Source organism: Erinaceus europaeus, chromosome 3 (genome assembly GCF_950295315.1).
Source record: "Erinaceus europaeus chromosome 3, mEriEur2.1, whole genome shotgun sequence".
NCBI lineage: Eukaryota > Metazoa > Chordata > Mammalia > Eulipotyphla > Erinaceidae > Erinaceus > Erinaceus europaeus.
In genome coordinates, this window is record NC_080164.1 from 22,046,014 (window position 1) to 22,072,691 (window position 26,678).

A 26,678-nucleotide genomic window follows, 5' to 3' on the forward strand; every position below is an offset into this window, starting at 1 on the left:
CCTGGACCAGATGGTTTTACAAATGAATTCTACAAAACTTTCAAAGAAGAACTAATACCTCTACTTTTAAAAGTCTTCCAGAAGATTGAAGACACTGGAATACTCCCTGCCAGCTTCTATGAAGCCAACATCACCCTGATACCAAAAGCACACAGGGACACAACCAAAAAAGAAAACTACAGACCAATATCTCTGATGAACATAGATGCGAAAATATTGAACAAAATTCTAGCCAACCGGATACAGCAGTATATCAAAAAAATTGTTCATCATGACCAAGTGGGGTTTATCCCAGGCATGCAAGGTTGGTTTAATATACGTAAATCAATCAATGTGATCCACCACATCAACAAAAGCAAGACCAAAAAAAAAAAAAAAATTGTGCTGCCAAGAATATATGTGTACACAGATCTTTTTGGATGGATGTGTTGAGTTCCTTAGGATATATCCCCAGGAGGGGAATTGCAGGGTCATAGGGTAGGTCCATTTCTAGCCTTCTGAGAGTTCTCCAGACTGTTCTCCACAGAGGTTGGACCAATTGACATTCCCACCAGCAGTGCAGGAGGGTTCCTTTGACCCCACACCCTCTCCAGCATTTGCTGCTGTTACCTTTCCTGATATATGACATTCTCACAGGAGTGAAGTGATATCTCATTGTTGTCTTGATTTGCATTTCTCTGACAGTCAGAGACTTGGACCACTTTTTACATTTATTTCTCAGCCTTTTGGATCTCTTCTGTGGTGAATATTCTGTCCAAGTCCTCCCCCCATTTTTGGATGGGGTTATTTGTTGTATTGTTGTTGAGTCTGGCACTCTTTTTTTTTTTTTTTAATATTTATTTTCCCTTTTTGTTGCCTTTGTTGTTTTTCTATTGTTGTAGTTATTATTGTTGCCATCATTGTTGGATAGGACAGAGAGAAATGGAGAGAGGAGGGGAAGACAGAGAGGGGGAGAGAAAGACAGATACCTGCAGACCTGCTTCACCGCCTGTGAAGAGACTCCCCTGCAGGTGGGGAGCCGGGGGCTCGAACCCGGATCCTTACGCCGGTCCCTTGCGCTTTGCGCCACATGCACTTAACCCACTGCGCTACCGCCCGACTCCCTAGCAAACTCTTAATATATGTTGGTTATTAAACTCTTATCTGATGTATGACATGTAAAGATCTTCTCCCATTCTGTGAGGGGTCTCTTGGTTTGGGTAGTGGTTTCTTTTGCTGTGCAGAAGCTTTTTAATTTGATGTAGTCCCATAGGTTTATACTTGCCTTAGTCTTCCTTGTAATTGGATTTGTTTCATTGAAAATGTCTTCAAAATTTATGCAGAACAGAGTTCTGCCAATATTTTCCTCTAAGTATTTGATAGTTTGTGGTCTAACATCCAAGTCCTTGATCCACTTGGAATTTACTTTTATATTTAGTGAAATACAGTGATTCAGTTTCATTCTTCTGCATGTTTCAACCCATTGTTTTCAACATCGTTTGTTGAAGAGACTCTGCTTTCCCCATGTAATAGTCTGGGCCCGTTTGTCAAAGATTAGATGTCCATAGGTGTGGGGCCTCATTTCTGGGCTCTCAATTCTATTCCACTGGTCAGTGTGTCTATTCATGTTCCAGTACCAAGCAGTTTTGATGACAATGGCCCTATAATACAGTTTGAAATCTGGGAGTGTGATGCCTCCAGTTCAGTTCTTTTTTCTCAAGATTGTTTTGGCAATTCTAGGTCTTTTCTGGTTCCAGATAAACATTTGTAGCATTTGTTCTATTCTCCTAAAAAATGTGCTTGGGATCTTGATGGGGATAGCATTAAATTTGTAGATGGCTCTGGGTAATATATTCATTTTGATGATGTTAATTCTTCCAACCCATGAACATGGAATATCTTTCCACTTCTTTGTGTCTTTTTCAATTTCTTTGAGTAGTGACTCATAATTTTCAGTATACAAGTCTTTCACTTCTTTGGATAGGTTTACTCCTAGATATTTTATTGTTTTTGTTGCTATAGTAAAAGGAACTGATTTCTGGATTTCAATTTCTTCTAACTTAGTGTTTGCATAGAGGAATGCCACTGACTTTTAAATGTTAATTTTGTAGCCTGACACCTTACTGTATTGACTGATGATTTCCAAAAGCTTCTTGCTGGATTCCTTAGGTTTTTCCATGTATACTATCATGTCATCTTCTAATAAGGAGAGTTTGACTTCTTCTCTTCCAATCTGTATCCCTTTAATTCCTTGCTCCTGCCTGATTGCTATGGCAAGAACTTCCAACACTATGTTGAATAGTAATGGTGATAGTGGGCAACCCTGTCTAGTACCTGATCTGAGTGGAAATGCTTCCAGTTTTTCACCATTGAGTATGATGTTGGCTGTAGGTTTGCTATACATAGACTCCACTATCTTCAGGAATTTTCCATCTATTCCCATTTTTTGTAGTGTTTTGATCATAAAGGGATGTTGTATTTTGTCAAAGGCTTTCTCTGCATCTATTGATATGACCATGTGGTTTTTGGTCTTGCTTTTGTTGATGTGGTGGATCACATTGATTGATTTACGTATATTAAACCAACCTTGCATGCCTGGGATAAACCCCACTTGGTCATGATGAACAATCTTTTTGATATACTGCTGTATCCAGTTGGCTAGAATTTTGTTGAGTATTTTTGCATCTATGTTCATCAGAGATATTGGTCTGTAGTTTTCTTTTTTGGTTGTGTCCCTGTGTGCTTTTGGTATCAGGGTGATGTTGGCTTCATAGAAGCTGGTAGGGAGTATTCCAGTGTCTTCAATCTTCTGGAAGACTTTTAAAAATAGAGGTATTAGTTCTTTGAAGGTTTTGTAGAATGCATTTGTAAAACCATCTGGTCCAGGACTTTTATTTTTGGGGAGATTGATAACTGTTTCAATTTCATTAGCTGTGATGGGCCTGTTCATGTTATCCACTTACTCTTTACTTAGTTTTGGAAGTTGGTAGGTATCTAGGAAATCGTCCATTTCTTCCAGGTTCTCTAGCTTGGTGGCATATAGTTGTTCATAGAAGCCTCGCATGATATGTTGAATTTCTGCGGTGTCTGTTGTGATATCTCCTCTTTCATTTACTTTTTTTCTAATTTTTGTTTATTTATTTATTCCCTTTTGTTGCCCTTGTTGATTTACTGTTGTGGTTATTATTGTTGTTGTCGTTGTTGGATAGGACAGAGAGAAATGAAGAGAGGAGGGGGAAGACAGAAAAGGGGAAAGAAAGATAGACACCTGCTTCACCGCTTGTGAAGTGACTCCCCCTGCAGGTGGGGAGCCAGGGCTCGAACCGGGATCCTTACATTATTCCCTGCGCTTTGCACCACCTGTGCTTAACCGGCTGCGCTACAGCCCAACTCCCTCCTCTCTCATTTACTATCCGATTTATTTGGGTCTTCTCCCTTTTTTGTTTTGTGAGTCTGGCTAAAGGTTTGTCAATTTTGTTGACTCTTTCGAAGAACCAACATTTACTTTTGTTGATCTTTTGTATGGTTTTCCTATTCTCAATGTTATTTATTTCTGCCCTAACTTTAGTGATTTCTGTCCTTCTCGTTGCTTTAGGGTTCCTTTGTTTTTCTTCTTCTAGGTCTTTAAGATGTGCAATCAGGCTGTTTATTTGTGCTTTTTCTTGTTTCCTAATGTGTGCTTGTATAGCTATGAACATCCCTCTTAGGACTGCTTTAGCTGTATCCCAAATATTTTGATAACTTGTGTCTTCATTTTCATTGAACTATCAAAACATTTTGATTTCTTCCTTGATTTCCTCTTTGACCCAGAAGTTGTTAAGAATTGTACTGTTGAGCTTCCACATTTTGGGACTGTTACTAATCTTTTGTTGATTGTTAAGTGTTAGTTTAATTCCACTGTGGTCTGAGAAGATGCTTGGGATGATTTCAATGCTCTTGAATTGGCTGATGCTGTCTTTGTGGCCTAATATATGGTGTGTCCTTGAGAATGACCCATGTGGATTTGAGTAAAATGTGTATTCCAGTTTCTTGGGATGAATGACTCTGAAAATGTCCAATAGTTCTAGTTTATCTATCTCTTCATTTAGCTCCCTTATGTCTTTATTGATTTTTCCCTGGATGATCTGTCAAGTTGAGAGAGTGGGGTGTTGAAGTCCCCTACTATGATTGTGTTACTGTGAATATATTGCTGTAGCTCTTTCAGTAGAAGTTTGATGTATTTAGATGGCTTCTCATTGGGTGCATAGATGTTAATAATTGTTAAGTCCTCTTGATTGACTGATCCTCTGAGCATTAAGTAGTGTCCATTCCTATCTTTTTAAATCTTATCTATTTTAAAGTCTATCATGTCAGATATGAGAATAGCTGTTCCTGCCCTTTTTTGTGGGCCATTGGCTTGTATGATAGTTTTCCATCCTTTCACTTTAAGTCTGTGTTTGTCTTGTTGAGTTAGGTGGGTTTCCTGTAGACAGCATATTGTTGGGTTGTGTTTTCTGATCCATCTTCCTACTCTGTGTCTTTTAATAGGTGAATTCAGGCCATTGACATTTATTGATATCAAAGATTGAAGATATTTTAACGCCATTCTTGTAGAGTTTTAGAGTGTTTTGATATATGTCCTATTTGTGGTGGTCTGGTTGCTTATAGGAGACCTTTCAGAACTTCTTTCAGGGCAGGCTTGGTGATGGTTGCTTCCTTCAACTGTTGCTTGTCTGAGAAGGTTTTGATGCCTCCCATCTAGTCTGAATGACAGTCTAGCAGGATATAGTATTCTTAGCTGAAAGCCTTTCTCATTGAGCACTCGATAGATATCTTGCCATTTTCTTCTGGCCTGTAGTGTTTGTATGGAGAAGTCTGCTGCTAATCTTATGGGTTTTCCTTTGTAGGTGACTCTATGTTTTTCTCTTGCAGCCTTGAGGATCCTTTCTTTATCCTTATTCCTTTCCATTCTAAGTACGATATGTCTTGGTGTCTTTAGGTCTGGGTTAATTCTGTTTGGGACCCTCTGTGCTTCTTGAATTTTTTTTTTTTTCCCTCCAGGGTTATTGCTGGGCTCGGTGCCTGCACCATGAATCCACCGCTCCTGGAGGCCATTTTTTCCCCCTTTTTGTTGCCCTAGTTGTTGCATCCTCGTTGCGGTTATTATTGCCATTGTTGACGTTGCTTTGTTGTTGGATAGGACAGAGAGAAATGGAGAGAGGAGGGGAAGACAGAGAGAGAAGGGGAGAGAAAGATAGACACCTGCAGACCTGCTTCACCGCCCGTGAAGCGACTCCCCTGCAGGTGGGGAGCTGGGGGCTCGAACTCGGATCCTTACACCTGTCCCTGCGCTTTGCGCTACGTGCGCTTAACCCACTGCACCACTGCCCGACCCCCGCTTCTTGGATTTTTTTTTTTTTTTAGAATTTATTTATTCATGAGAAAGATAGGAGAGAAAGAACCAGCCATTACTCTGATACATGTGCTTCCGGGATTGAACTCAGGAACTCAGGACCTCATGCTTAAGAGTCTATGTCTTAGCCACTGCGCCACCTCTCGGACCATTGTTGTTTTTTTATTGTAGTTGTTGTTATTGATGTTGTCGTTGTTGGACAGGACAGAGAGAAATGGAGAGAGGAGGGGAAGACAGAGAGGGGGAGAGAAAGACAGACACCTGCAGACCTGCTTCACCACCTGTGAAGCTACTCCCCTGCTGGTGGGGAGCCAGGGGCTCGAACCAGGATCCTCATGCCGATCCTTGTGCTTTGCGCCACCTGGGCTTAACCCGCTGCGCTACCGCCTGACTCCCCCGCTTCTTGAATTTTTATATCTTTGATGTTGTCTAGACTAGAGAAGTTTTCAGCTACTATGGCCTGGAAAATGCTTTCTTCCTCTCTCTTTCTTCCTCTGGTATGCCAATAATGCGTATATTGTTTCTTTTGAAGTCATCCCATAGGACTCTGTTGTTGTTTTCAGCATCTCTTAATCTCTTTTTGAGATCTCTTACTTCTTTTTTAGTTGTCTCTAATTCATCCTCAATCTTGCTAATTCTGTCTTCAGCCTCATAGATTCTATTCTCTCTGCCCTCTACTGCTTTCTGGAGTTCATCTGTTTTGTTCCCCTGCTCTGATACTGTTTTAGCTTGTTCAGCCTGTTGCATTCTTAGCTCAGCGATTTCAGCTTTCAGCTCTCTAATAACCATGAGATAATTAGTATTTCCTTCCATATTCTCATTTGTTGTTCCTGCATTTCTGATTACAATTTTTTCAAATTCTTTACTCACTCCTGTTATTATTTCCTTAGCTAATGTTTGGATGTTGAACTCTTTATTCTGTGCTTCACCCTCTGGAGGACTTTTAGCTGGACTCTTGTCCTGGTTTGATTCTCCAATATTTTTTCTTGTTGTTTTAACCATTTTATATATTATGTTATGAGTTCCCTTTATCAGTACTTTTCAAATTCTTGATCACTATTGCCTGGATTGACTTGTGTCTAAGTAAGTTAATTAAAGGGTTCACAGTGGCAGAAGTTAACAGTTATTTCAATCCCTGAGTTGGAGCTCAGTGGTTTAAAAGCCTCTTTCTTTTTTTTTTTCCTTCCCTGTAGGCTATGAGAGCCTGAGTGCTTTTAAACTATCAATAGGTTTCTTAGCTTAATCACTGACTCCTGACCAAGAGATAAAGCAGGGTGTGGCAGAGATAATCCAGTGGTTGTGCAAAGAGACTTTCACAGCCCCTCAGCTGTGCCACGGAGGTATAGGTCTTCTGAGTTTCCTGGTTAGATCTCTGTCCCCTGGTGTCCCTTCCTGTCACTGCTCCAGATTGAGGGTAGTAGCAATGGAGACTCAGAGTTGCACTTGGTGAGTCTCTGGGGAGTCCTCTCCTCCCTTAAGCTGACCCCTTGTTGGTGGAGCAGACTGGAGGTGGTGTCTCAACTGATTAACTGCTGAACTGTTAGCAGTCACTTAATCTCTCCTTAGGCCCCTCTCTCCTCTCTGTCACCAGCCACACGTGTTTGTACTCACCGGTGATTTACTGGGTTCCTGTGGTCATTCTAGTCCTGTCTTGTTTCGGTCCGAGTGGTCTCCTTTGGTATTCCTAGTTGATCCGGGAGGGGAGAGGAGAGTAGAGAAAGCGATCTGCTGCTCGTAACTCCGCCTCTGGAAGTCGAATCCCACTTTTTTTTTTTTTATTGTTGTAGTTATTGTTGTTGATGTCGTCGTTGTTGGATATGACAGAGGGAAATGGAGAGAGGAGGGGAAGACAGAGAGGGGGAAAGAAAGACACCTGTAGACCTGCTTCACCACCTGTGAAGCGACTCCCCTGCAGGTAAGGAACCAGGATTCTTACATTGGTCCTTGCACTTTGCGCCACGTGCGCTTAACCCACTGTTCTACCACCCAACTCCCTTTTTAATATTTTTAAATTACAGAATTACATGTCGACAGGGGTTTGAATCCACACCATTCCCACCACCTGAGTTCTGTATCTTCACTTTCCCCACTGCAATCCACCACAGTTCCCCTAAAGTTGTAGACATGGGCCAACCATCTTCTCTACAACTATCTGTCCACATTTATACAAAGTTACCCCTTCTTTTCCTGACTCAATCCTCTTTCCCTCTAAACCACTCATGATATCATAGCTACCTCCTTATGTCCCTCTCCTTTTCCTTCTCTCTTTTTCTCTGGGTGCTGATGGAGCTGGAGTGCAGAGCCCTCTTATCTTCATCCTATCACTTCTCCCCCACTGGGAGTATGGATCAAGGTTGTTTATGGGGAGCAGAATGTAGGAGTTCTGGCTTCTGTATCTGCTTCTCCACTGAGCATGAACATTGACGAGTTGATCCATACCCCCAGCCTGTTTCTGTCTTTCCCTAGTGGACCAGAGCACTGGAGAATTGAGGGTCCAGGACACATTGGTGAGATCATCTGCTCAGAGAATTTGGGGTGGAGTCATGGTAGCATCTGCAGCCTGGTGTCTGGAAGGTGGCATGACCGCAGCATAATTTTAAACAACCTCTTTTTATGATTTTGTCTCTTATAGGCTGGATCAGTGCACGTAAGAATTCGGCGAGATGCAAATGAACAGATGGTTCTTGCCCATGTGACCAATAGGTTGTACACTCTGGTGTCTACTCTGACGGTTCAAATTTTCAAGGATGATTGGACTAGGCCTACCATAATGTCAGGACCTGTTGCAGCCAACGTCCTAAACTTCTCAGATCATCATGCGATCCCAATGCCTCCTTTAAAGACTACTGATGATTTGACCCCTGCCACATCAACTCCAGCTAAACCTAGTAGTCCACCTCCAGAATTTGTATTTAACACCCCAGGAAAAAATGTGAACCCAGTTATTCTCTTAAATTCACAAACAAGACCTTATGGTTTAGGCTATAATCATGGACCTTACAGCAGCATGGTTAATCAAGGACTTGGAGTTCCAGGAATTGGAGCAACTCAAGGATTCAGGACAAGTTTCACAAATATACCAAGTAGATATGGAACCAACAATAGAATTGGACAGCCAAGACCGTGATGTACTCCAGTGTAACTTATTTTTATGAGGAATTTTGACTCCTTGACTTCCAGTTTATTTAGTAATCTACCTTTGCATTGACGGTTCAGTAATATTCTAAATGTTGGAGAATTTGTTGATTCATAATTCATGAAACATTATTTTTCTGCAATGCATCTGGGGCAATGAGATCTCTGATTATTAGAGACTTGTCAGTAGGCATCCTTTATGAAGTATTCTCTAAATGTGAAATTTGTTATCTTTGACTTTGCAGCTGACTACACTGCAATATGACTTTACTTTTAAGAGAAAACCACCTGATGGAGTGGAACTGTCAGCATTCTTAAAATTGTGGCATTTTCTTCAGTGAAACTTAAAAACATGTTTCTTTGATAATATACATTTTATGAAAAGATACACCTTCTAAAAGTCTGTATTATAGCTTTTTCACATTTGCTGTTTTCTCTTTGAGATCCTTTGAAAGGAAAAAAAACCCACAACACTGGACTTCCTTCAATGCGATAGGTGCCATGTGTAAGCCTCGGTTGCATACCTTTTTTAATATATATATATATATATATATTATTAGGGTTTTGAGTATTTTTTATTATTTTTTGTTGTGGTGGTTATTGTTGTTGTTATTGATGTCTGCAGGTGTCTCTCTTCCTCTCCCCCCTCTGTCTTCCCCTTCTTTCTCCATTCCTCTCCATCCTATCTAACGACAACATCAGTAACTACAACAACAATGAAAAACAACAAGGGCAACAAAAGGAAAAATAAATAAATATAAAAAAAGAATTTAAAAAATTTTAGTACATTTATCAATAGTTCATGGTTCTCAGAGTGGTTTATTTTGGTTAAACCAATACCAGATCTTGATGATGTGCAGTAAAAAATTCCTATAAACAATATCAAATATGTCACCAAAATATATGAAATGCCATACGTAGTACAAGATTTTATATCCTCTCAAAATTGCATAAACAATTTGAGCTTGTATTGTATAATTTTACATAATGAACCTTAGGTATGAAATGTATGGTAGCGTGCAGGGTGGGCAGATCTCCAGCGGGCAGTTTGCCCCAGACCTTTGCTTTGTCACAAGTTCAGAATCACATAAATGATTATATTTTTAAAATTATTTTCCAAATGCAAATGTTAAAGATTTCATAATGTGGGGGCAGGCGGTGACCAGGTTAAGTGCACACACTACAGTGTGCAAGGAACCGGGTTCAAAGCCCTGGTCCTCACCTGCAGGGGGAAAGCTTCACAAGTGGTGAAGCAGGGCTAGCGGTATATCTCTGTCTTTCTCCATCTCTATCTCCCCCTCCCTTTAATTTCTTTCTGTCTCCATCCAATAATAAACAAATAAAGATAAATTTCGTAACATTACCAGTATGATTCATAAAAAAGAACAAAATAACAAGTAGCAGTCTTTAAACATAGTTCTACTTTTTTTTTCCCTCCAGGATTATTACTGGGGCTCCATGCCTGCATATTTTTTTCCCTTTTGTTGCCCTTGCTATTTATCATTGTTGTTATTTTTGTTGTTATTGCTGTCATTGTTGTTGGATAGGACAGAGAGAAATTGAGAGAGGGAGGGAGAAAGATAGACACCTGCAGACCTGCTTCACTGCCTGTGAAGCAACCCTCCTGCAGGTGGGGAGCCGGGGGCTTGAACCAGGATCCTTATGCTGTTCCTTGTGCTTTGTGCCATGTGTTCTTCACCCGCTGCACCACCACCCAGATGCCACATAGTTCTATTTTTAAAAAAGGAGGCAAAAATAAAGGGGCAGAATAAATAAATAACATGCCACCCATTTTAAGAAAGTTGTTAAAGCTGACACTTTTTCTGCTAGATCCAAGTGTGTACACTTACCTAGAATTCTAATCTATGAGTCTGTGAGTCTCCAGTGGTTCAGCTCTAGCTTGACAAATTGTGGGTCCTTCTCAAGTTGCATCATCAGGCTGTTAAGGACCACTCATACATCATTCCCCCAGGGCAGCATCAGCTGAGCTAGATGTTCCAGAATGTTCAGTCTATCAACTTGAAGCACTAGAGAGCAGTTCAGAAGTTGGATCCATTCAGTCAATTGGATGAAAGTAGAAAGGATATAGGAGAAGGAAATCTGTTTATTTCCGTAACCTACTCAAATTGCAATACATACAGTTGTGTTTTGGGTTAACATTTTTATAGAAAATGTTCAAGACACGTTACCATGTGCAGAGACCCAGTTCAAGCCCCTACTCCGCACCTTCGTGAGGGGAAGCTTCATGAGTGGTGAAGCAAGTACTACAAGTTTCTCTCTGTTTCTCTTCCTCTTAATATCTCCCTCTACTCTCAAAATTCTCTCTGTCTTATCAAAGGAAAAAAGAGAGGAAGGAAGAAAGAAAAAAGAAGAAAAGAAAAAATGGCTGCCTCCAATGTCCAGGAGCAGTAGATTGGTAGTGCAGGCACTGAGTTATAGTAGAAAAAAAAAAAAGAAAAAGAAAGAAAAGAATATTCGAGCATTATTCAAATAGGATAATGAAGCAGCATCTATAAATAGTCCAACTTTCGTCAATAATATTTCAGGCAATCTTGCTTCCTCATCAATTTCCTTCCCTCCAAGATTATTTTAATGCAAAATATCAAATAGTATTAGTTTAGTTGCTTTCTTTTTTTAAAAAATATTTATTCCCTTTTGTTGCCCTTGTTGCTTTATTGTTGTAGTAATTATTGTTGTTATTGATGCCGTCATTGTTGGATAGGACAGAGAAATGGAGAGAGGAGGGGAAGAGAAAGGCAACTGCAGACCTGCTTCATCGCCTGTGAAGGGACTCCCCTGCAGGTGGGGAGTCGGGGGCTCAAACCGGGATCCTTATGCCGGTCCCACTGTGTTTTGCGTTGCCAGCGCTTAACCCACTGCGCTACAGCCCGACTCCCAGTTTAGTTGCTTTCTAAAATCATAACCACAATACCATTATCACACCTTAAAAATCCTCGCACTGGGAGCTGGATGGTAGTGCACTGGGATAAGCGCGCATAGTATGAAGTTCAAGGATCCTGATTTGAGCCCCTGGCTCCCCATCTGGGGGGCGGGGGTGTCCTTTCACAAGCGGTAGAGCAGGTTTGCAGGTGTCTTACCATTCTCTCCCCCGCTTTGTCTTCCCCTCTCTTATTTTTTTTAATTTTTTTTATATTTATTTTATTTATTTATTCCCTTTTGTTGCCCTTGTTGTTTTATTGTTGTAGTTATTATTGTTGTTGTCATTGTTGGATAGGACAGAGAGAAATGGAGAGAGGGAGGGGAAGACAGAGAGGAGGGACAAAGATAGACACCTGCAGACCTGCTTCACCGCCTGTGAAGCGACTGCCCTGCAGGTGGGGAGCCGGGGTTCGAACCGGGATCCTTATGCCGGTCCTTGTGCTTTGCGCCACCTGCGCTTAGCCCGCTGCACTACAGCCCGACTCCCCCCCTCTCTTATTTTTTTATATTTATGTATTTCCTTTTTTGTTGTCCTTGTTTTATTGTTGTAGTTATTATTGATGTCATTGTTGTTGGATAGGACAGAGAGAAATGGAGAGAGGAGGGAAAGACAGAGAGGAGGAAAGACAGACACCTGCAGACCTGCTTCAACGCCTGTGAAGCGACTCCCCTGCAGGTGGGGAGCCGGGGGCTCAAACTGCGATCCTTAAACCGGTCCTTGCGCTTTGAGCCACCTTCGCTTAACCTGCTGCGCTACTGCCTGACTCCCTCTTTTCTTATTTTTAAGATTTATTTACTCATGAGAAAACAGAAACAAAAATGGGACAAGATGGCTGCCAGGAGGAGTGTATTTATGGTGCAGGCACCAAGCCCCAGTTATAACCCTGGAAGCGGGGGAAAAAAAAAATCCTAACACAAGCTCCTTTTAAAATAATTTTAACACTATTTTCTTTTTCTATTTTAATTTATTACTGGATAGAAACAGAGAAATTGAGAGGGGAGGGGGAAAGAGACAGAAAGATAGATACCTGCAACTCTGGTTCACCACTCGTGAAGCTTTCCTCCTGTGGGTGTGGACCAGGTGCTGGAACCCGGGTCCTTGCACACTGTACTGTGTCTGCTTAACCAGGTGGGCCACCGCCTGGCCCCTAACATAAATTTTTAATTTTATTAGGGGGGGTTATTGAATTATAGCATGTATATATTTTTTGCCTTCAGGGTTATCGCTGGGGCTCAGTGCCGGCACTATGAATCCACCGCTCCTGGAGGCCATTTTTCCTTTTTGTTGCCATAGTTGTTGTTGTTGCTGCTGCTGTTGTTGCATGGGACAGAGAAATCAAGAGGGGGGAGAGAAAAACACCTACAGACCTGCTTCACTGCTTGTGAAGCGATCCCCCTGCAAATGGGGAGCTGGGGGCTCGAACTGGGATCCTTGAGTCTGTCCTTGAGCTTCGAGTCATGTATGCTTAACCCACTGTGCTACCGCCCACCCCCCTACAGTATATCTGTTTATACATGAGTATGGTTTCCCTGTTTTACATAATAAGTGTCGGCTGTACACTCTTTTTTCTTTTTTTTTAAAATTTCTTTATTGGGGAATTAATGTTTTACATTCAACAGTAACTACAATAGTTTGTACATGCATAACATTTCCCAGTTTTCCATATAACAATACAACCCCCTCTAGGTCCTCTGTCATCCTTCTTGGATCTGTATTCTCCCCCCCCCCCATCCCCACCCCAGAGTCTTTTACTTTGGTGCAACATGCCAATTCCAGTTCAGGTTCTACTTGTGTTTTCTTTTCTGATCTTGTTTTCAACTTCTGCCTGAGGGTGAGATCATCCTATATTCATCCTTCTGTTTCTGACTTATTTCACTTAAGGCTGTACACTTTTATAAAGGGCCTCAAGCCTCCTCTTCCCATAGATGCCCTAATCCTTTCCCTTCTTAGAGTCCCTTTCTTTGTTTTTAGTACACTTCCCTAAATAATTTATTTTTTAAAGCTGTATTTATTCAATGAGAGAGAGAGAGAGAGAATGAACACCAGAGTATCAGTTATGCATATGCAGTGCCAGGGATTCAACTGGGAACCCACCTGAAGCTTGAGAGTGCCAAGACCTTATTCATTGCACCACCTCCTAGGCTGCTATCACCAACTCCAGAAGTAAACTTGTGTGGAACGTCAATTACTTTCAAATACTAGTTCCTTAGAAAGAGTCAAGCAGCTAGGAGCCACAGGTTCAATGAGCTTATAAGGGTGGCCCATGTGTGTGACCAGGGAGGTGCCACAGTGGATAAGTCACTCTCTCATAGTCAACAATTTGTTTGGCTTTATATGCTAACTTTTGTTTCAGCCACCAGGTTCCAGATGCTAACATGATGCCAATAGGATTTCCCTGGGCAGATGGCCCCACCAATATGTGCTGGAGCCCCACTTCCCCAGAGCCCCACCCCACTAGGGAAAGAGAGAGGCAGGCTGAGAATATGGATCGACCTGTCAGTGCCCATGTTCATCAGGGAAGCAATTACAGAAGCCAGAGCTTCCACCTTCTGCACCCCATCATGACCCCTGGGGCCATACTCCCAGAGAGATAAAGAATAGGAAAGTTGGGGGTCGGGCGGTGGCGCAGTGGGTTAAGCGCACAAGGCAATGTGCGCTTAACATCGCAAAGCGCACATGGCAATGCGCAGGGACCGGCTTAAGGATCCCGGTTCGAGCCCCCGGCTCCCCACCTGCAGGGGAGTCGTTTCACAGGCGGTGAAGCAGGTCTGCAGGTGTCTATCTTTCTCTCCCCCTCTCTCTGTCTTGCCCTCCTCTCTCCATTTCTCTCTGTCCTATCCAACAACAAAGCAACGTCAACAATGGCAATAATAACCGCAATGAGGCTGCAACAACTAGGGCAACAAAAAGGGGGGAAAATGGCCTCCAGGAGCGGTGGATTCATGGTGCAGGCACCGAGTCCAGCAATAACCCTGGAGGAAAAAAAAAAAAGAATAGGAAAGTTATCAGGGGAGGGGATGGGATACAGAGTTCTGGTGGTGGGAATTGTTTGGAGTTTTACCCCTCTTATCCTATGTTTTTTGTCAGTGTTTCCTTTGTATATATATATTTATTTTCCCTGTTGTTGCCCTTGTTTTTCATTGTTGTTGTAGTTATTGTTGTTGTTATTGATGTCGTCGTTGTTAGGACAGAGAGAAGTGGAGAGAGGAGGGGAAGACAGAGAAGGAGAGAGAAAGATACCTGCAGACCTGCTTCATGCTTGTGAAGCCACTCCCCTGCAGGTGGGGAGCCAGAGGCTCAAACCCAGATCCTTACGCAGGTCCTTGGGCTTTGCACCACATGCTCTTAACGCACTGCGCTACCGCCCAATTCCACTAGTGTTTCCTTTTTATAAATTAAAAATTTAAAAATAAGTACAGGAGGTGACATCCTTTGATACTAAAAATAAGGGGGGGGCAGGTGGTGGCGCACCTGGTTGAGCGCACATGTTAAGGACCCAGGTTGAATCAAGGACCCAGGTTGGATCCCCTGGTTCCTACCTGCAGGGGGAAAGCTTCACAAGTGGTGAAGCAGGGCTTCAGGTGTCTTTCTGTCTCTCTTCCTCCCTATCATCCCCTTCCTTCTCGATCTACCAGTCTCTATCCAATAAAAAGATAAAGATAATTAAAAAAAAAAAAGGACACTTTCAGTAACAAAACCCAGGGATCCAGATGGTGGAACACACACATTGTAGTGTGCAACAACCCTGGTTCAAGCCCTCAGTTCCCACCTGCAGGGAGGAAGCTTCCCGAGTATTGTGTGTGTGTCTCTTTCTCTCTGTTTTTTTTTCCTCCAGAGTTATTGCTGGGGCTCAGTGCCTACACTACATTTGCACTGCTCCTGGAGGTTATTTTTTCCCTTTTGTTGCCCTTGTTGTTTTAGTGTTGTAGTTATTATCGTTGTTATTGATGTCATTGTTTTTGGATAGGACTGAGAGAAATCGAGAGAGAAGGGGAAGACAGGGGGGAGAGAAAGATAGACACCTGTAGACCTGGTTTTTCACTTGTGAAGCGACTCCCCTGCAGATAGAGAGCCAGGGGCTTGTCCTGAGCTCCTTATGCATCACGCCATGTGCTCTCTCTAACTTTATTTTTTAAAGATTTTATTTATTCGTGAGAAAGATAGGTGAGAGAGAAAGAACCAGACATCACTTTGGCACATGTGCTGCCGGGGACGGAACCTATGACCTCATGCTTGAGAGTCCTATGCTTTATCCACTATGCCACCTCCCAGACCACTCTCTTCCTTTCTATCTCCCCTCCCCCTCTTAACTTTTCTTTCCTTTTTTTTAAAAAGACTTATTTATTCCCTTTTGTTGCCCTTGTTGTTTCCTCATTGTTGTTACTGATGTCATCGTTGTTGGATAGGACAGAGAGAAATGGAGAGAGGAGGGGAAGACAGAGAGAGGCAGAGAAAGACACCTGCAGACCTGCTTCACTGCTTGTGAGGCGGCTCCCCTGCAGATGAGGAGCCTTGCGCTCCAATGGAGATGCTTACCCTGTCCTTGAGCTTTGAGCCACATGCACTTAACCCGCTGTACTACTGCCTGTCTCCCTGGTAATGGGACATTGACTAAGTTGTCATCCTCACTCAGTTCCTTCAGAGCTTCATTGCCATCTTTTTCCAGGTGATTTTTTCAGATAAATCAAGAATGCTTAGTTTGTGGTGTGGGAAGTGGCACAGTTTATAAAGCATTGGACTCTCAAAAAAACAAAAAACAAAAAAACATTGGACTCTCAAGCATGAGATCCCAAGTTCAATCCCCAGTGCACATGTACCAGAATGATGTCTGGTTCTTTCTCTCTCTCCCCTCCTTTCTCATAAATAAATAAATACTTAAAAAATAAAAAAATGCTTAGTTTTGTCAGATTGTGAAGATTCTGAACTAGAAAACAAAACCAAAGGTAATTTATAGCCTTATATAAATTTTTCTTTGTTGATATCACATCAAACCATAATTTGACTTGAATTATTTATTTATTTATTTATTTGCCTCCAGGGTTATTGCTGGGGCTCAGTGCCTACCTACCCCATGAATCCACTGCTCCTGGAGGCCATTTCCCCCCTTTTGTTGCCCTTCTTGTTGTAGCCTTGTTGTGGTTATTATTGTTGTTGATGTTCGTCGTTGGATAGGACAGGGAGAAATGGAGAGAGGAGGGGAACACAGAGAGGGGGAAAGAAATGTAGACACCTGAAGACCTGCTTCACTGCCTGTGAAGTGACTCCCCTGCAGGTGGGGAGCAGGGCATCAAACCAGGATTCTTCCGCTGGTCCTTGTGCTTTGTACCCTTAACCCGCTGCGCTACCGCCAGACCCCCGAATTATTTATTTTATTTTAATTTGCCTACAGGTTTATTGCTGGAGCTCAGTGCCTGCACTACAAATCCACTGCTCCTGGATAGAGACAGAGGGAAATGTGTGTTGCTGAGCAAATTATCTCTTGATGCTAAATGAAAATCATTTTTAAATTTTTTACAGGAGCACTGCACAACTGTGACTTACGGTAGGTAGTACCAGACCTTGAACCTGTGACTTTACAGCCTCAGGCATGCACATCTTTTGCATAATGATTATGCTGCTTCTCCTGCCAGGTGAAAATTTTTTTTAAAGATTTTATTTATTTATTAACAAGAAAGATAGGAGAGAGAGAGAGAAAGAATCAGACATCAGTAGAGTACATGTGCATCTAGGTTCAATCGAACTCAGGACCTCATGCTTGAGAGTCTAGTGCCTTAGCCACTGCGCCACCTCCCGGACCACTGAATATCATTTTTGAAAAGATAATCATTAAAGAGCTCTGAAGGAGCCAGGTGGTGGTGCACCTGGTTGAGCACACATGCTGCAATATGCAAGGAATGGGCTTAAAGCCCCTGTTCTTCACCTACAGTGGGAAAGCTTTGCAAGCGGTGAAGCAGTGTTGAAGGTGTCTCTGTCTCTCTCCCTCTTTTTTTTTTAAAAAAAATATCTTGATTTGGGGAGTCGGGCTGTAGTGCAACGCAAAGCACAAGGACCGGCATAAGGATCCCGGATCGAACCCCGGCTCCCCACCTGCAGGGGAGTCGCTTCACAGGCGGTGAAGCAGGTCTGCAGGTGTCTTTCTCTCCTCCTCTCTGTCTTCCCCTCCCTCTCTCCATTTCTCTCTGTCCTATCCAACAACGACAACAACAATAATAACTACAACAATAAAACAACAAGGGCAACAAAAGGGAATAAATAAAATAAATATTAAAAAAAATATATCTTGATTTATGTATTGGCTAGAGACTGCCAGAAATCGAGAGGGAAAGGGGTGAGAGACACCCGCAGACCTCCTTCACCACTCTCAAAGCTTTCCCCCTGCAGTTTGGGACTGGGGGCTTGAACCTGGGTCCTTGTGCATTGTAGCATGTGTACTTCACCAAGTGTGCCACCACCCAGCTCCTCTTTTTTTTTTTTTTTTAATTTTTAATTTTTTTTAACCAGAGCACTGCTCAGCTCTGGCTTATGGTGGAGAAGCAGACTGAACTTGAGACTTTGGTGCCTCAGGTATGAGAGTCTGTTTGCATAACCATTATGCTAGCTACCCTCCACCCTGTTCTTTCCCTCTCTATCACTCCCTTCCCTCTTGATTTCTGGCTGTCTCTATCCAATAAATAAAGATAATAAAATAATTTTAAAAAGAACTCTGAAAATTGTGAAGGAAAATCGACAATATCTTGTGGACCAGGAGGTGACACAGTGGGAAATGTGTTGAACCCTCAATCATGAGGTCCTCAGTGTGATTTTCCACATCTCATGTATCAAATAAATTAATTTTGTTGTTGTTTTCTGTTACCAGAGCACTGTTCAACTCTGGCTTATGGTGGTGTGGGGGGATGGGGAATTGAATCTGGGACTTTGGAGCCTCAGGCATGAGAGTCCGTTTGTATAGCCATTATGCTATCTACCCTCCGCCCTCAAGTAAATTGCAAACAAAAAATCTATTAAATCTTGGCAGGAATAGTGAGGCTCACTGACACTATGTAACTTTGTTAAGATCCGGAATCAGTGACTAAAGAGAACAAAATTTGTGGATCACGTGCCAGAGATAACTTGTAGAGACAGTATCTAGTTATAAAATTCTTTAGCTCAACCCTCTATTCCAACGAAGGAGCAAACAGGTTAAGAAAACTAGGCATCGTGGTCTGGGAGGTGGTGCAGTGGATAAAGCACTGGATTCTCAACCATGAGGTCCTGAGTTCAACCCCTGGTGGCACATATACCAGAGTGATGTCTGGTTCTTTCACTTTCCCCTATCTTTCTCATGAATAAATAAATAATTAAAAAAAAAAAAAAAAAAACACTAGGCATCAAGAAGCCTTACAGCAAACAAAAAGATAAGGGGGAGGGGCAGGCTGCAGGTTCCACGCAGTCGAAGTGGACTTCCGGTCTAGTCAACTTCCGGAAACAACGGGGAGATCGAATCAGAACCGTTCCCCGGGAACCAATGGAAGCGCAGATTACAACGAGCCAATCACGGCGGAGCTGTCACTGTTATGGTCCTGTCAGGGAGCCGCCGTCGAGGTACTCGGCTGCTCGTCACTGAGGAGAGTCCGTCTCCGGCACCGTCTCCGTAGCTGCCCGGCCGCCCGCTGCGCTCGTCCGCCGCCGCCTCGTTCCCAGCCGGCTCCCACAGCCCCGCAGGCCGCGGCGGAGGGCGCGTGTGCGGCTCGGCGCGGCGGCCGCCTCGGGACCGCGACCCAGCCTGCTCCCCTGCCGCGCCATGCAGCCGCCGGGCCCGCCCCCGGCCTACTCCCCCGCCGCCAACGGAGACTTCACCTTCGTCTCCTCAGCGGACGCGGAAGGTGAGGCCGGGCCCTCGGGGGAGGCGGGGGTTCCGGGAGGGCCGCGGCGCGGGCTGGAAGTGGCCGGCGAGTGGACTCGGCCCTCCCGGAGGGTCACTTCCGGGGCCCTGGCCTCCCCGCCCCGCGGTCCGGGTTCTGCGCTCCGTGACTCGCTGCTGCTGCGAGGCGAGGCGACAGCCCGGCTGGCCGGAGTGTGGGGCCAGGCAGCTGCCTGCAGAGTCACTTGTGCACAAATGCCTTTGTGGGGGGCGGGGCGGGCTGAGGGTGGGGTTCAACTCCAGCTCTGCAAATACCAACCTCCCCTGATTTTTTTTTCTTTTTTTCTTTCTGGAATTCGGTTCCCTCCCTGCAAATAACCAGCCTCCTTCGGGGATTTTTTTTTAAAAAATTTATTTATTTATTCACGAGAAAGATAGGAGGAGAGAAAGAATCGGCCATCACTCTGGTACACGTGCTGCCGGGGATTGAACTCAGGACCTCATGCTTCAGAGTCTGTTGCCTTAGCCACTGTGCCACCTCCCGGATCACACAGATTTTTCTTTGTTTAATGGAATTTGATCCCTTGCTGGCGCCCCAGTTCCAGTGCTTCACAACTTTTGGCCTCTCAGTGGGGAGTGGGGGACCCAGGGGTATTTCTGCAAGTGCCTGTCATTCAGCAGGGTGCCCCCCCACCCTGATTTCCTGGGGCCTTTTGTGGGGAAGGCCCTTCCTTCCTCGCCATTTTCAAGCTTTCCTTTGGCTAGACTTGGGACACCATTCACACCCCGCCGCCCCAGTGACCAGACTCAGGTGGCCAGATAGGAAAAAATAAGTTCTGCTCAGGGTGGAAAGTTCAGTCCAGAGAGGAATCTAGTTTACCCACAAGTGTGGTTTCTCAGTGCCTTAGTAAGTATGGTTCGTTTGCCCTTTTGGGGAAATCTGTTGTTTTCCCTATGTTGTGTGGCTTTTTTTTTTTTTTTTTTGATAGTACCGTAATTTTGGTCAAAATGTAAATGTAAAATTAAAAAAGTATGTCTCAGAACATAGTTAATACGTTCTTGTTCACTCAGTATGACTATTTAGTAAAACCCTATATTTGGTAAGCAGCAGTGTTCAGGGAGGAATATCAACTTTGACTTCCCAGACATAAAAAAGTTGTCCCTCATTAAGTATCAAAACCTGACGTTCCTTAAACTTATGTGTTGGTGTGTCTATTCTTCATATCTTCCCTTTCACCAGGAATTCTTTTTTTTTTAAATGTCTTTCTTCCTTTTTTTTTTTTAATATTTACTTATTTTCCCTTTTGTTGCCATAGTTGTTTTTTATTGTTGTAGTTATTACTGATGTCATTGTCGTGGGGTAGGACAGAGAGAAATCGAAAGAGGAGGGGAAGACAGAGGGGAGAGAAAGACACATGCAGACCTGCTTCACTTCTTGTGAGGTGACTTCCCTGCAGGTGGGGAGCCAGGGGCTCAACTGGGTTCCTGATGCTGGTCCTTGTGCTTTGTGCCACGTGTGCTTAACCTGCTGAGCTACCGCCTGACTCCCACACCAGGAATTCTTAAACTTACTCTAGATGACTGACTATGAGCCTGGGGAGTGGACACAGTGCAGGATCTGCAGCAGAGGGCCTGGGTTCCGTCCTGAAAATGCTGTGCTGGAAGCGATGCTCTTGGCCTATTTCTTTATCTCACTATTATTCAGCCTTTCAAAATAAAAAATAAAAATAAAGAAAATAAAAGAAACATGAGAAAAGAATGAAAGCTGACAGAATAATATAGCCAGCTAACTCACAAATTCTGTACAGGAACTAACACACCAGAAATAAGTAAAAGCCATAAGGATTATTCAAACTTTCCTGTGTAGTTAGTTGCCTTGGATATATAAAAGGAATACATGTATGTATAGTATAGTAATATCCTCATGTACATAACATCATAGAGTTTAGATTTACAAATTTATTTTTAAATATTTATTTTCTTCTTCTTGTCCTTGTTTTTATTATTGCTGTAGCTATTGTTGTTGTTGGATAGGACAGAGAGAAATGGAGAGAGGAGGGGAAGACAGAGAGGAGAGAAAGATACCTGCAGACCTGCTTCACCGCTTGTGAAGCGACTCCCCTGCAGGTGGGAAGACGGGGCCTTGAACCAGGATCCTTAGGCAGGTTCTTGGGCTTTGCTTAACCTGCTGCGATACCGCCGACTCCCGAATTTTTTTTTTTTGACCAGAGTACTGCTCAGTTCTGGCTGTGACTTCTCATGTGAAAGTCCTGTGTGCAGTTTCCCTATCTCCCTGGTCCTGTAGTATTTTGTGCTTATGACTTCCTTGATCTGTCATATTTTTTAAAAGATTTTATTTTATTATTTATTAATGAGAAACATAGGAGGAAAGAGAAAGAGCCAGACATCACTCTGGTACATGTGCTGCCAGGGATTGAATTCATGACCTCATACTTTGTCCACTGCACCACCTCCTGGACCACAACTTCCTTGATCTTTATAAGAATTTTGTTGAACTTTATTAGGCATGTAGTTTATTTAAAAATAGAGACATAAGGAAAAGTTTATGTGGTCCGGGATGTGGTGCAGTGGATAAAGCATGAGGTCCTGAATTCAATCCCCATCAGCACCTGTACCAGAGTAATGTCTGGTTCTTTTTCTCTCTCTTCTTATCCCTCTCATTGATAAATAAATAAAATATAAAACAATAAAAAAAGAAAGGTTTATAATCCCCATACAATCTGAGTTTAAGATGTCTTCTGTCTCAAATTTCACTATATCCCCACCTTCCCACCTCCCAAAGATAACCACCATAGTTGTTGTAAGTCTTAGTTTGCTTGTTTCTGTTTTGTTTGGCCTTTTTTTTTTTTTTTTTTTGGCAAGTTCATGTAAGTCAGATCTCTTGATTCCAAATATGAGTGAAACCATCTATTTTTCGTCATTTATTTCACTAAGCATAATCATCTCCAGTTCCGTCTGTTTTGTCCCAAAGGACCCAATATCATCATTTTTTAAATTGCAGAATAGCATTCCATGTCATGTAAATTCTTGATTTTCCCTTTTGATACTTTTTCTAACCCTGAATTTTTTTTTCTAGTATAAACCTTCCTTTAGATTCTGCATAAATCTCCTTTTCTTAATGACCCGTCCTTATTGTTTGTCTAGACATTCCCTTTGTTCTGAAATATGCCTTGTTGTCTCTATATCTGTGAATTATGACCCTTAAGTTCTTTTTATGCCAATTTGTGCTGGCACTCCTGTGGAGGGGATCCTGCCAGGGGACAAGTCACCGATCCTCTCTCACCAGCTCTCAGGGACCGCGTGATACAGAAAGTAGGACTGGGGGAGTATTCTGGTACAAACACTCATTTATTTGAAGATGTGTACAGGTTTATATAGAGAGTTAAACATAGAACATTTTTCAGATATGTCAGAAATTACAAGTTTCTTAAAGGTCAGCTTGCCCCTATGGTAGGGGGCTGGTATGATAAGAATTGATTCGATACATAAAGGTCAAAACAATTATTCTTCATGATGCCGGCAGGTTAATTTTCCAAAGGCATTTGAGAGAAGCATAGGGGTTAAACCAGTAAGGTGAGGTAGAGAAAAGAAAAACAAAACTTGATGTAAATCACAGATATCAAAGGGCACAAGGAAATAAGATTTGGGGGCTTTTCACTGTCTGGTGTTAGGGGTGTATGATAGTGTGTTCTCCTTTGTGATCAAAAGGTGAAGTGGATGTGTGAACTTTGAGTGAACCTTAAAGCAGGCAACCATTTGGCCTGCTGCTAGCAGGGAAAACTAAGTGTGAGAGGCTTGTAGGCTTCTGTGAGGTTGAGAGATTGACAAGGAGAAACTGCATCTGGGAGACTTTTCCCTCTTGCCTCATCTCTATAAGGAGAGAGGCTAACAAGTGGTGTCTTTCCAGACCTCCATCCAAGGATGGGATGCTGGGGCTTCTGCAGTGTGACTCTCAGCAATGAAGGCAAGCGACTGGTTCTCCCTCACTCTTTCAAGAGACCCCACGATATAGGCAAGAGACACTGGGGAGAAGTGGAACACTCTCCTTTATTGGCAGTTGGGCATAGGTTTAAATAGAGAACCAAACAAAGAAAGTATTTCAAATATGTCAGAAATTACAGGTTTCTTAAAGGTCAGCTTACCCCTCCAGTAGGTGGCTGGTATGACAGGAATTGATGCGATACAAGACAATTATTATCCATGATGCAAGCAACTTAATTACCCAGGTATTTGAGAGAAACATAGGGGTTAAACCAGTAGGGTGAGACAGAGAGAAGATGGATATCAAAGGCCATAGAGTTTGGAATTTCTCTTGTCTGGGGTTTGAGGTGTATGATGGAATGTGTGAAAAGGTGTGTTCTCTGTGATCAGAAGGTGAGGTGAACTCTGAGTAAATGAACCTTAAAGCAGGCAGCCATGTGGCCTGCAGTTAGTGGGGAGAAGCAGTGAGATCTCTGTGGGCTTCAGAGTCTGAAAAGGGAGAACGGAGTCTGAGAGACTGTTTTTCCCCTTTGCTCATCTTGGTGAGAGAGACTAACAAGGGGGTGTCTTTCACAGACCTCCATCCAAGGATGGGGGGAGTTTTCCCTAAGCTTTACCAAGCTTACACATAACCCCTCATCGGGAGACTTTCCCTAAGCTCTACCAAGCTTTCACATAGTCCCACAGATTTGAAAGGTAAAATTGAAGTCAAATGCTCCTTCTTTTGGGAAACTCTGCTTAACTTCCTCTCACCAAAAGAAACTACTACAGCACCCAGAAAAATACATTTCACAAAATAATTGTTGAAGGAGGGGGCCGAGCATTGGGACAGTGGTGTACTAGCTTAAGTGCCTATAGTAGGAAGCACAAGGATCATACTATCACCAGTGCAAGGATCCCGTCACAAGTGGCCAGAAGCGGTGGATTTGTAATACAGGCATCGAGCCCCGGTGATAACCCTGGAGGCAAAAAAATAAATAAATAAATAAAAATAAAGAAAAGAAAATAAATTGTTGAAGGAAAAAAATGTTTTCTACTTTTTACTGAATTCTCATATGACATTGACTCTTGTGATTATAAAAGTTAGCACACATTTTATGGATAGCTTCACAAAGAATTTAGACCTGGAAGACATTTAAAGTATTGACTTTTAAAATATATATATTTATTGATTTATTCCCTTTTGTTGCCCTTGTCATTTTATTGTTGTAGTTATTGTTGTTGTTCTTGATGTCATTGTTGGATAGGACAGAGAGAAATGGAGAGAGAAGGGGAAGATGTGGGGGGGAGAGAAAGACACTTGCAGACCTGCTTCATCGCTTGTGAAGCGACTCCCCTGCAGGTAGGGAGCCAGGGGCTCGAACCCTGATCCTTACTCCTGCCCTTGTGGATTGCGCCAACTGCGTTTAACCCACTGCGCTACCACCCGGCTGCCTTTAATTCTCCCCCCCCCTTTTGTTGCCCTTGTTTTTTATTGTTGTAGTTGTTCTTGATGTTGTCGTTGTTGGATAGGATAGAGAGAAATGGTAAGAGAGAAGGTTAAGACAAGGGAGAGAAAGATAGACACCTGCAGATCTGCTTCACTGCCTGTGAAATAACCCCCCCACACACACACACACAGGTAGGGAGCCAGGGCCTCAAACCGGAATCCTTACGGGTCCTTGCACTTTGCCATGTGCGCTTAACCAGCTGCGCTACCGCCCGACCCCCAGTATTGGCTCTTAATAAAATTCGTACAGGTAAGTAAGTTACATAGCTTCTGTAATCCTTCATTTTGTCATTCATAAGGTGAAAAGCACACTTAGAGAATATTGTGAGAATTATTTAAGATACTGTGTATGAATGAAGGTCCGTAAGTATAACTTAAAAAACATGAGCTTGGGAGTTGGGCAGTAGAGCAGCGGGTTAAGTGCAGGTCGTGCGAAGTGCAAGGACCGGCATAAGGATCCCGGTTTGATCCCCTAGTTCACAAGCGGTAAAGCAGGTCTGCAGGTATCTATCTTTCTCTCCCCCTCTGTGTCTTCCCCACCTCTCTTCATTTCTCTGTCAATAACAACAACAATAAAACAACAAGGGCAATAAAAGGAAATAAATAAATCATAAAAAAAATACCACATGAGCTACATGTGAATAAACCATTAAATGAATAGTGAATTTGATACTGCACATTCAAGTCTGCAGTGTAAAACTGCTCTTGGAAACAGTAGTGAAATATGTATATATGTGTAAGAACGTGGTGGTGCATGAGGTGTAGTGTACAAGTCTTTAAGGCTGGCTGTTGACTGTATCACACAAGTAAGTGATTCTTTGCTTAGTTTATGTCCACAAACCAGCACCATTAACATTAGCTGGGTGCTTGATGCAGTATCTGCCTTGTAATTTGCTCTTTAACAAGATCCCTTAGTGACTCATTCACATTAAAGCGTAAGAGGCACTGGTTTAGAATGCTGTGAAAGATAGGAGGGGTTTTGTTTGTTTGTTTCCAGCTGGAAGATCAGGAATTGTTTATTGGGGGTGATATGTTAGTGAACTTTGAAGTCAAGATCATTACATATATGATGGAGGAAGTACCCTTACAAAAGTTCAAGGGAAACAGTCTTTTTAAAAATATTTATTTATTAATTTTCCCTTTTGTTGCCCTTGTTTTTTGTTGCTGTTTTTATTGCTGTTAATTGTTGTTATAGATGTGGTCGTTGTTAGGACAGAGAGAAGGGGAAGAGAGAGAGAGGAGGAAGACAGAGACAGGGAGAGAAAGATAGACACCTGCAGACCTGTCTCACTGTCTGTGAAGCGACTGCCCTGTGCTGGGGAGCCAGGGGCTGGAACCGCCATCCTTACCCTGAACCTTGCGCTTTGAGCCACATGTGCTTAACCTGCTGTGCTACCAACCGACTCCCAAAGAAAAAGCATCTTAAGTGCCTGACACCAAAAATGATCTAATGTGTGTTACAAATGTTACAAAAAGTTATAGTACAAAGAAGGAGATAGTTAACTGCAGGGAGGGATCAAGGAAGTTTTTTCTTTTTAAATATTTATTTACCGTTTTGTTACCCTTTTTTAATTGTTGTACTAGTTATTATTGTTGTTATTGATATCGTAGTTGTTAGATAGGACAGAGAGAATTGGAGAGAGAAAGGGAAGATAGAGGGAGAGAGAAAGACACCTGCAGACCTGCTTCACTGCTTGTGAAGCGATTCCCCTGCAGGTATGTGGGGAGCCGGGAGCTGGAACGGGGATCCTTATGCAGGTCCTTGCCCTTTGTGCCGCGTGTGCTTAACCCACTACGCTATTGCCTGACTCCCAAGGAAGTCTTTTTAAAATTTAAAAGCTAAGCAAGAACAATTATGGAAGATACCCAGTAGCCATTTTTCCCATCATTATTTTCTGCC

At 42.8% G+C, this 26,678-nt stretch overlaps 2 protein-coding genes across 8 annotated transcripts in view; both read left to right on the forward strand.

Moving 5' to 3' along the window:
• The window catches only part of SLC30A6 (solute carrier family 30 member 6), a 63,691-nt gene extending 54,781 nt beyond the window's left edge, over positions 1-8,910 (forward strand). For all 6 annotated transcript variants that reach the window (XM_007538695.3, XM_060186838.1, XM_060186839.1 and 3 more), the window contains one exon: positions 8,004-8,910. In XM_007538695.3, coding sequence (XP_007538757.1) covers positions 8,004-8,498 — 495 coding nt within the window. In that variant the 3' untranslated portion in view covers positions 8,499-8,910. The remainder of the gene's footprint in view (positions 1-8,003) is intronic.
• A 10,064-nt stretch (positions 8,911-18,974) lies between these two features.
• YIPF4 (Yip1 domain family member 4) overlaps positions 18,975-26,678 on the forward strand; it is a 35,430-nt gene continuing 27,726 nt past the window's right edge. The window contains exon 1 of one of the 2 annotated variants that reach the window (XM_060186834.1): positions 18,975-19,309. In XM_060186834.1, coding sequence (XP_060042817.1) covers positions 19,228-19,309 — 82 coding nt within the window. In that variant the 5' untranslated portion in view covers positions 18,975-19,227. The remainder of the gene's footprint in view (positions 19,310-26,678) is intronic. The other variant, XM_007538700.3, reaches the window with a different exon arrangement.